The sequence below is a fragment of the Heptranchias perlo genome, chromosome 29 (genome assembly GCF_035084215.1).
Source record: "Heptranchias perlo isolate sHepPer1 chromosome 29, sHepPer1.hap1, whole genome shotgun sequence".
NCBI classification, from domain to species: domain Eukaryota; kingdom Metazoa; phylum Chordata; class Chondrichthyes; order Hexanchiformes; family Hexanchidae; genus Heptranchias; species Heptranchias perlo.
The window spans coordinates 38,758,483-38,768,860 of NC_090353.1; the positions used below are offsets into that span (position 1 = coordinate 38,758,483).

At 45.9% G+C, this 10,378-nt stretch overlaps 1 protein-coding gene across 1 annotated transcript in view; it reads left to right on the top strand.

The window, feature by feature from the left end:
- mast3b (microtubule associated serine/threonine kinase 3b) overlaps positions 1-9,787 on the top strand; it is a 124,817-nt gene extending 115,030 nt beyond the window's left edge. The window contains exons 24-26 of the mRNA XM_067968618.1: positions 707-843; positions 4,044-4,225; positions 5,712-9,787. Of these exons, the coding sequence (XP_067824719.1) occupies positions 707-843; positions 4,044-4,225; positions 5,712-7,153 (1,761 nt within the window). The 3' untranslated portion in view covers positions 7,154-9,787. The remainder of the gene's footprint in view (positions 1-706; positions 844-4,043; positions 4,226-5,711) is intronic.
- Positions 9,788-10,378: the final 591 nt, after the last annotated feature.

Here is a 10,378-nt window from a genome sequence, read left to right on the forward strand (position 1 = left end):
GTTCTATATCCCACTGTATCAATCCCTTCCTCAGTCCATAATCCCACAGTATCTGTCCCTTCCTCATTCCATATCCCACAGTATCTGTCCCTTCCTCATTCCATATCCCACAGTATCTGTCCCTTCCTCATTCCATATCCCACAGTATCTGTCCCTTCCTCATTCCATATCCCACAGTATCTGTCTCTTCCTCATTCCATATCCCACAGTGTCTATCCCTTCCCTCATTCCATAGCCCACAGTGTCTATCCCTTCCCTCATTCCATATCCCACAGTGTCTATCCCTTCCCTCATTCCATATCCCACAGTATCTGTCCCGTTCTCATTCCATAACAGTATCTGTTCCTTCCTCCTCCAGTGTTTCTTTCTCCAATGTCCTATGCGATGCTCTGTTCTGCTGATGAGATTCCTATCTGCTCTAAGGCTGTAATCTGTCTCTTGCATTCAGTTCTATTAGCTCTAGTTTCCTGGAAACTCCTTATACTGGAAGTAAAAGCAGAAAGAATTCCTGACCCTAGGCTGTTTATTACCAAAGTGGGGAGAATGCTCAGAAAAGTTGTTGGTAATCACTGAATATTTCTGTTTTTCATCTGTTGGGATTCTAAGCTCATTTGTGTTATATAAGCCTTTGCTGCAGGAGACTGTAAAAATGGTGATGTTTCTCCTGCCACAGACCATTAATAATAACGGGCACCTTTTCTCACAGAGTGGAAACAAAGTGGCCATACGTTCCACCCCACTGGAGAACACTTCAATAAAGATTGGCCCCGCAAGGAAGATGAGCTTTAGAGGCAAAATGGCACGACGGAGCAAGAGGAACCGAAAGAAAGACAGCCAGGAGAGGTCAGTCCAACTGATCACACCATTACTAAAGCGTTAATACAGGGATAAAATTAATCTTCATTTAGAAAGGCAGGGGTTCATTAAGGACAGCCAGGACCAATTTGTAAAAGGCAAGTCTTGTCTGTCAAATTTAATTGAGGTCTTTGAGGAAATAACACATTGATAAAGGAAATGCAGTGGGTGTTATTTATACAGATTTACAAAAGCCATTTGATAAGGTGACATCTCCGACGCTTGTTATAAAATTAAGGCAGGCGGTATTAAAGGAAATGTGGCAACATCGATAGGGAGTTGGTTAATGGACAGAAAACAGAGAGCAGTGGTTGATGGATTTTTTTGGATTGGAGGGATGTAAAAAATGGTGTCTCCCAGGGGTCAGTCTTTGGACCATTGCTCTTCTCAATATATAAACAGCCCGGTTGATGGCGCTGTCTCCATTACAGACCAGTCAGTGCCATGCGAACTCGATCAATGGCGCTGTCTCCATTACAGACCAGTCAGTGCCATGCGAACTCGATCAATGGCGCTGTCTCCATTACAGACCAGTCAGTGCCATGCGAACTCGATCCATGGCGCTGTCTCCATCACAGACCAGTCAGTGCCATGCGAACTCGGTCAATGGTGCTGTCTCCATCACAGACCAGTCAGTGCCATGCGAACTCGATCAATGGCGCTGTCTCCATCACAGACCAGTCAGTGCCATGCGAACTCGATCAATGGCGCTGTCTCCATCACAGACCAGTCAGTGCCATGCGAACTCGATCAATGGCGCTGTCTCCATCACAGACCAGTCAGTGCCATGCGAACTCGATCGATGGCGCTGTCTCCATTATAGTCCGGTCAGTGCCATGCGAACTCGATCGATGGCACTGTCTCCATCACAGACCAGTCAGTGCCACACAAACTGGTTAGTGCCAGATTGCCCTGCCCCTTCTTCCATGGGTTGTCCAAGACTGCTGGCATTGATCGCTAGTTGTTGTGTTGCTAATTGCCAGGATCCTTTCCATTCTGTGTACTGCTCCCCCCAACCTGATCCGTGAGGCACTCAGAATGTTTTCAAGTCTTTCCCTTGATTTAAACAGTTGTATTGTGGTAGCTTTTGAAACTGCAGTCATTTTAAAATAATTTTTTCTCGGGATGTGGGTGACTCTGGTGAGGCCGGAATTTATTGCCCATCCCTAGTTGCCCCTTGAGAAGGTGGTGGTGGGTCTTCTTCTTGAACCGCTGCAGTCCGTGTGGTGAAGGAGCTCCCACGATGCTGATAGGTCGGGAATTCCAGGATATTGATCCAGTAATGATGAAGGAACATGGAGGTGATGGTGTTCGAATGACAGTGCTGCTTTCGTTCTTCTTTGTGGTGGAGGCCACAGAGGAGGGAGGTGCTGCCGCAGTAATCTTGGTGAGTTGCTGCAGTGCACTCTGTAGGTAGTATGTACTGCAGCCACAGTGGGCTGGTGGTGGAGACGGTGGATATTGAGCCTGGTGACAAGGGCACCAATCAAGAGAACTGCTCTGTCCTGGATGGTGTTGTGGCTGCACCTGTCCAGTTGAGCGGAGAGTATCCATCACAATCCTGACTCGAGCCCTGTAGATGGTGAAGAAGCTTTGAGGGGTCAGGAGGTGAGCCATTCATCAGAGAATATCCAGCTTCTGCTCTGTTTTTGTAGCTGCTGTGTTGGTGTAGCTGCAGTGTTGGTGTAGCTGCAGTATTGGTGTAGCTGCAATATTGGTGTAGCTGTGGTGTTGGTGTAGCTGCAGTATTGTAGCTGCGGTATTGGTGTAGCTGCGGTGTTGGTGTAGCTGCAGTATTGGTGTAGCTGCAGTATTGGTGTAGCTACAGTGTTGGTGTAGCTGCAGTATTGGTGTAGCTGCGGTATTGGTGTAGCTGCAGTATTGGTGTAGCTACAGTGTTGGTGTAGCTGCAGTATTGGTGTAGCTGCGGTATTGGTGTAGCTGCGGTGTTGGTGTAGCTGCGGTGTTGGTGTAGCTGCAGTATTGGTGTAGCTGCGATGTTGTTGTAGCTGCGGTGTTGGTGTAGCTGCGGTATTGGTGTAGCTGCAGTATTGGTGTAGCTGCAGTATTGGTGTAGCTACAGTGTTGGTGTAGCTGCAGTATTGGTGTAGCTGCGATGTTGTTGTAGCTGCGGTGTTGGTGTAGCTGCGGTATTGGTGTAGCTGCGGTATTGGTGTAGCTGCAGTATTGGTGTAGCTACAGTGTTGGTGTAGCTGCGGTATTGGTGTAGCTGCGGTATTGGTGTAGCTGCAGTATTGGTGTAGCTACAGTGTTGGTGTAGCTGCAGTATTGGTGTAGCTGCGGTGTTGGTGTAGCTGCAGTATTGGTGTAGCTACAGTGTTGGTGTAGCTGCAGTATTGGTGTAGCTGCGATGTTGTTGTAGCTGCGGTGTTGGTGTAGCTGCGGTATTGGTGTAGCTGCGGTGTTGGTGTAGCTGCGGTGTTGGTGTAGCTGCAGTATTGGTGTAGCTGCAGTGTTGGTGTAGCTGCATTGTTGTAGCTGCAGTGTTGGTGTAGCTGCGTTGTTGTTGTAGCTGCAGTATTGGTGTAGCTGCGGTGTTGGTGTAGCTGCAGTGTTGGTGTAGCTGCAGTGTTGGTGTAGCTGCAGTGTTGTTGTAGCTGCGGTGTTGGTGTAGCTGCAGTGTTGGTGTAGCTGCAGTGTTGGTGTAGCTGCAGTATTGGTGTAGCTTCTGGTCAATGGTGATAAAAAAATACACATCAGGTGAGAGAGCGGATAACGTGTGAGGGGACCACTGCTAAAGATCATGTTAACTTTTTACAGCATGAGGTGATGTTCCTGGCATGTTGCATTCTGAAATATCCGCTCACAGCCTTTACACTGGATTAAATTGTACGGCACTAACATTTGCTGTAAAAACCAGGAGTAAAATATGGAAAGTGCGAATGGAATGCAGAAATGTTTTGTGATATTCGGGCAATGATATTATCAGGACGTTATCCACTTTACTGTTTTAAACCTGACCCTTCACCAAATTATAAAAGTCGCATTAATATTCACAAAGGCAGAAGAAACATTTAACGGCAACTGCACCCTGGCACCTGGTGCTACTTGTGGAATTGCCCATCTATCACTGTACTTACTCCGTGTCTGCAGGCTTGTTCTAGGCCTCTGTTTTTCTCTTACATTTGAGAAGTGGTTTAACCAAATGTTACTTTTGCCGTTAACAGAAGGAGATCATTCTTCAAGAAGATTTCCAAGCAGGCAACAGCGGTACACACGAGCAAAAGCTTCTCGTCCACCTCCCACCAGTCCCTGTCATCTAGTGAAAGCCTCCCAGGATCCCCCACTCACAGTCTGTCTCCAGGACCAGCTACTCCCTGTCGAAGTCCTGCTCCTGATCTCCAGTCAGGTGACAACCTCTTTATTCCATGGTTCCTGTACTTGTCCCATGGTGAACTGTGGAGCAAACAGTGTTATATTTTAAACGTTAAATGTATGTGTCTTTCTCTCTCTCACTCTCTCTCTATCTCTGGGTGCTAGCTGGTAAAGAGGAGTTACTGAGCTGGCTTGACATCAGTAGAGATCCAGTCACTGTTCCAATTTTAGGTTTAAAAAACAGGCATAATCTTCCAATCCTCCTTAGATACGGGGGGTGGTGCCAGAGGACTGGAGAATTGCAAATGTTACAACCTTGTTCAAAAAAGGGTGTAAGGATAAACCCAACAACTACAGGCCAGTCAATTTAACCTCGGTGGTGTGGTAGCTTTTAGTAACGATAATCCGGGACAAAATTAATAGTCACTTGGACAGGTGTGGATTGATCTGGGAAAGCCAGCATGGATTTGTTAAAGGCAAATCATGTTTAACTATCTTGATTGAGTTTTTTGATGAGGTAACAGAGAAGGTTGATGAGGGCAATGGGATTGATGTTGTGGATATGGACTTTTAAAAGGCGTTTGATAAAGTGCCACATAATAAGCTTGTCAGCAAAATTGAAGCCCATGGAATAAAAGGGGCAGTGGCAGCATGGATACGAAATTGGCTAAGTGACAGGAAACAGGGAGTAGTGGTGAACGGTTGTTTATCAGACTGGAGGGAGGTGTACAGTGGTGTTCCCCAGGGGTCAGTATTGGGACCACTGCTTTTCTTGAACTTGGGTGTACAGGGCACAATTTCAAAATTTGCAGATGACACAAAACTTGGGAGTGTAGTAAACAGTGAGGAGGATAATAATAGAGTTCAGGAGGACACAGACAGGCTGGTGGAATGGACGGCATATGGCAGATGAAATTTATCGCAGAGAAGTGCAAAGTGATATATTTTGGCAGGAAGAAGGAGGAGAGGCAATATAAACTCAAGGATACAATTCTAAAGGGGGTGCAGGAACAGAGAGACCTGGGGGTATATGTATACAAATCTTTGAAGGTGGCAGGACAGGTTGAAAAATTGGATAAAAAAGCATATTGGATCCTGGGCTTTATAATTAGAGGCATGGAATACAAAAGCAAGGAAGCTATGTTGAACCTTTATAAAACACAGGTTCGGCCACAACTGGAATATTTAAGGTGATTGGCAAAAGAACCAAAGGTGACGTGAGGAAAAACTTTTTTACGCAGCGAGTAGTTCTGATCTGAAATGCGTTGCCTGAAAGGGTGATGGAGGCAGATTCAATCATGGTTTTCAAAAAGGAATTGGATAAATATTTGAAGGGAAAAGATTTGCAGGACTATGGGGAAAGAGTGGGAGAATGGGACTAACTGGATTGCTCTTACAAAGAGCCAGCACGGGCTCGATGGGCCGAATGGCCTCATTCTGTCCTGTAATGTTTCTATGATTCTATAAAGAGCTGGCTTTGTAAAAGTCTCTAGTGAAACTAACCTCTCTATTCCTTACAGGGACTAATTCACCTCAAATCTCTCCTGGATCCAGTGCTCCTAGCTCACCTGCTGGAAATGTCAGGCCCTGCACACTGCACGGATTGGCCCCCAAGCTCAATAGCCAGTGTTACAAGGTTGGACGCCGGAAATCTACCAGCAGCATTCCACCCTCCCCTCTGGCGTGCACACCATCACCAACACCCCAACCGCCCTCACCCCACCGTTCTCCCTCTCCCTTATCATGCTACTCAAAGAATGTCCAGTCATACCATGGCAAGACACTGTCCCCTCCAACCATTGTTAGACATTCAACCCGACCTCGCAGTGCAGAATCACCAAGATCACCACTGCTGAAACGAGTACAGTCGGCAGAGAAACTGTCAGCTGTGTATCTTGCAGATAGGAAACCGTATGGCTCAAAAAAACATCCAGAAATGTCTCGGGGCGAAGGAATAAATGAAGCTTTAGATGTCCAAAATCTGGGCGAGGCAGGTGAGGTCCAAGCTTTGACTGACAGGCAGTGCTCCGGAGAGTATGTGCGTTCTGTTAACGCAGCAACTCAAAGGCTAAGAGAGTGGCCAGCGGAGAGACACGAGAGAGATCGGGACATAGTCGTAATGAGAAAGCTACATTGGTCAGAACGGCGGGATTCATTTAAGAAACAAGAAGCAGTTCAGGAAGTAAGCTTTGATGAACCTGATGTAACATCAAGCACTGATGAGCGGGAAAGAACAAGAAAAGAGAGAGCCAGTGGAGAGAAAGATGGAGAGGATGCAGCAGGGCAGAAATGTTCTCAGTATAAAGCAGCTTGGGTGGAGGGAGAACTTGACTCTGACTCAATCCCTGAACCAGCTTCAGATAAATACTCTGATCTTAAAGGGTCCAACAGCTGGAAATCACACTTAGTGCCACAAATTGAAGTTCATAGGTCAGAGGTTGAAAGTCATAAAAGAGGTGCTGTGGAGTGGGAATGTCAGAGAACCTGTCCGATTCAAGATCCCTTTAGACACTTGGAAACAGCAGGAGATGCTGAAATCAACAGTTTTAGGAAACAGTGGGTGCCAATTCAGAGGCCAAAGAGACAAGAGCTAAGGTCTAAGGAAAACACACCAACACCAATAGGACCTAGTGTACCATTCAACACTGCACCTCTCGCACCCCTCTGTGTTGGGGACCAACAATTAAATTTACTGCACTGTCAGGTTAAAAGTCAAAGTTCCTTGGTAACAGATGAAAGTCTAATACAGACTGGGCCAATAGTAGGCGCCTGTGAGCAAAAATGTCGCACAGAGGTGTTGGAGGCACCGACACACAGGAGAGAGAACGTGCCATGTTTAGACAGCGAAGCACTGCAAAACCAGTCTGAGAAACAGGAACTAGACAAGGACAACACTCGAACTTCAGACTATCCAGCCAGAAGATCAACAAAGCATCACAAGAAAGGAAGAGTTAAAGACTGAGCCCCAAAATCACCACACCAGACCAATCAAAAAACATTATCGTCAATGTGTACTAAATTGTGTGTGTGTGGAGGGGTTGGAGGCACGGTGAAGGGAGGGTGCTGAACATGGGAATATGGTTTTATAAAACACCTTTTATGTTATAAAAAGAGTTAAGTTCAGTAATACAGGAAATCTCATTTACCTCAAAAATCACCAAATGTTGATGTCATGGTAACTGAGAGCAGCTGATCAGAGCAGGGCCGAGAGGCACTTCCACTAATTTACTTATAACAGACTAAGACATTTTAAAATACACCAGGTTACACAAAGCACAAAGTTTGACAGTAACGTTTGGTACTGGACTATTGAAAGTGTCTAAAAACAAGAATGTAACATTGTGAGAACTCAAAAATTGGCCTAATCTTCATAAACAAAAACAAAATAGTTGAATATATACACACTGATGAAGCAGTTTGATTATTCAGCTCAGAAACTGCATCCAGTTGTGTAAAGTGATCACTTTAGCCCCATGTTGGTGAAGTGACAGAGTGGGGCAGTCTGAGACCACTGCCAGGTGACTGGTCCCTAATCTTGTGTTACCACCCATCGATAACTAGAAAATAAAACAGACAGCAGCTGAACATTTTAAGGGAGAGTTTTCAATATTTCTGACCCACGAGTTAAAGACCCGTTGCATTAGATCTTGATACAAATTTAAGGGCAAAGTAAAATACTAGTGGTTGAGATTTGAAAAGAAAGACTTGCATTTGTATCGGGCCTTTCACGACTTCAGAACATCCCAAAGTGCTTTTCAGCAAATGAAGCAAGTGTAGTCACTATTGTAATGTAGGAGTTTTACTCTATCCAATCTGTGCTGTACCTGCCCTGGGAGTGTTTGAAGGGACAGTGTAGAGGGAGCTTTACTCTGTATCTAACCCGTGCTGTACCTGCCCTGGGAGTGTTTGATGGGACAGTGTAGAGGGAGCTTTACTCTGTATCTAACCCGTGCTGTACCTGCCCTGGGAGTGTTTGATGGGACAGTGTAGAGGGAGCTTTACTCTGTATCTAACCCGTGCTGTACCTGCCCTGGGAGTGTTTGATGGGACAGTGTAGAGGGAGCTTTACTCTGTATCTAACCTGTGCTGTTCCTGCCCTGGGAGTGATTGATGGGACTAATTAAAGGTGCCTTTCATTGAGTTCCATAGCTGCACCATGTCTTGAAGGGGCAAATCGAATCTGCTAAATGATCATGCTGAAACCAGCTTGTTCATCACCTTCATGCTCAGTTCTTCAAACCTATCTGTTGCCATCTTATTCTGGGGTCCTCTTGTATTGGAACCAAAAACTCAAAGTCTAAGTGAACTGCAGGGCATTTATTTTGCCTGTTGTGCCGTTGTGAATGTTGGAGCTTGACTCTGCTCAGTGCTGCCCCTTGGGCTTGTACTTTCTTTCAAACGTGTGACAACTAACCCCACACCTTCAATGTAATTTCCTTGTAGAATGAGTAAGTGTGTTGGCTTATTGTGGATTGTGCATTGTAGGGTTGTATGTCCAGGCTGACTCTTGTCCATTTTAAGCTTCCTTCTGGGTATGTTGCTTAAATTGTGTGTCTTTTCACTCTGAGCCATTGTAGAAAGCTTGCACTTGCTGCCCACTCAGTATCAGTCGCTGCCTTTGTCCCGGTGCCATTTCAGGTGCTGACCAGCTCGCAACCGACCCACTGAGCTGGTGAAATTTGCGATGTCAGAGTTAACAAGTCTCAACTTTCTCAAAAACTCTGGTAACCACCAGTTTTCCAGAATCGGGGGTTCTTCCTGCAGCCCAGGAGATCAGTGATTTAAATATCTGCCCCCCCGCCCCGATCCATGATGTCACCCGACCACCATCTCAGAGAGCCACGACCAGCAGACAGGAGGGGCTGCGGAGTCAGGAATCCGAGGGGTCTCGACAATCAGGAGGGGTCTCGGCAATGGCGGGGGGGGGGGGTGGTTCCTCGGTTTCCCCTCTCTTGGTTTCCCTGCTCACGGGAGGCCTCCTGGTTCTCGGAACCTCTCGCTCAACAGCTGCTGGTGCAAAACCACGAGCAAAAATACTAAACTACAGGGGACCCAACCTTTATACGGTAAATGCGATAATATGTGTAGATGTCACATGATCCGAATGTCATATGATCAACCCACCAGGAATGCCTCCAACCAGAGTTGGCAACTCTAAATTAACCTCTAAATATGACACTGTCAGCAGTTTCTAGGTTTTTATCTCAAAGAAATCCTGGCAACTGTAATGAAACACAGAATTAAACAAAGGTTATTGAAAATTCCTAACTTGTGAGTGGGCCAGATTCCAAAATGCTGCACCTCTTCAAGGGATCATGAAACCTTCATTTTGTGATGAGAGAAAATAATTTCCTTCCAATTCTGTTCCTGTAACTTTAATCTGTTCCCAATGTTTGACAAGGTGTAGCGGTCATGCTTTTAAATGTGATACAGACGGATTCAGCGAATTACGGAACGCAATTTTAACAAAGTGACAGTCTGTGTTTGTGCCTTTTCTGATGGGTTTAATATTGAATTTTGTTAATGTTGTGTTGGAACTTTTGTCAGATGCCAATTGTTTCTCTGACAGCTTTTAATAAAGGAGTTTAGCTTCTTTCACCTGTTTCTCTATTAAATGTGCAGTAAGTAGAGATGTCATGTGACTGTAAGGTGAGTCCCTGTCAGGGGTCAAGGGTCTGTGTTTTTCTGCTAAAGGGATCCTGAGCTTGTGGATTGAATGGCGATATAGGTCCAGGTGTTGGGTGGAATCTTTCACCCACCCCACCCCAACCCCGACCCATTTCCCTGGGAGTCCTGGGAGCAGGTTATTGGTGGATGGATCCTGAGAGACTCATCTTTTTAAAATGAGAGAAAAATATAAGAAATCCATGATGGGATCAGGGGCCCAGGGGAATCAGAGACACGGAGTTCAAGGGCACAGGGAGTTCAGGAGCATGGGGAATTAGAGGCACCATAAGACCATAAGACCATGAGAGATAAGGAGCAGGAGTAGGCCATTCGGCCCCTCGAGCCTGCTCCGCCATTTAATGAGATCATGGCTGATCTGATTTTTACCTCAACTCCACTTTCCCGCCCTTTCCCCATATCCTTTGACTCCCTTGCTGATCAAAAATTTGTCTAAGTCAGCCTTGAATGTATTCAATGACTCAGCCTCCACAGCTTTTTGGGGTAAAGAATTCCAAAGATT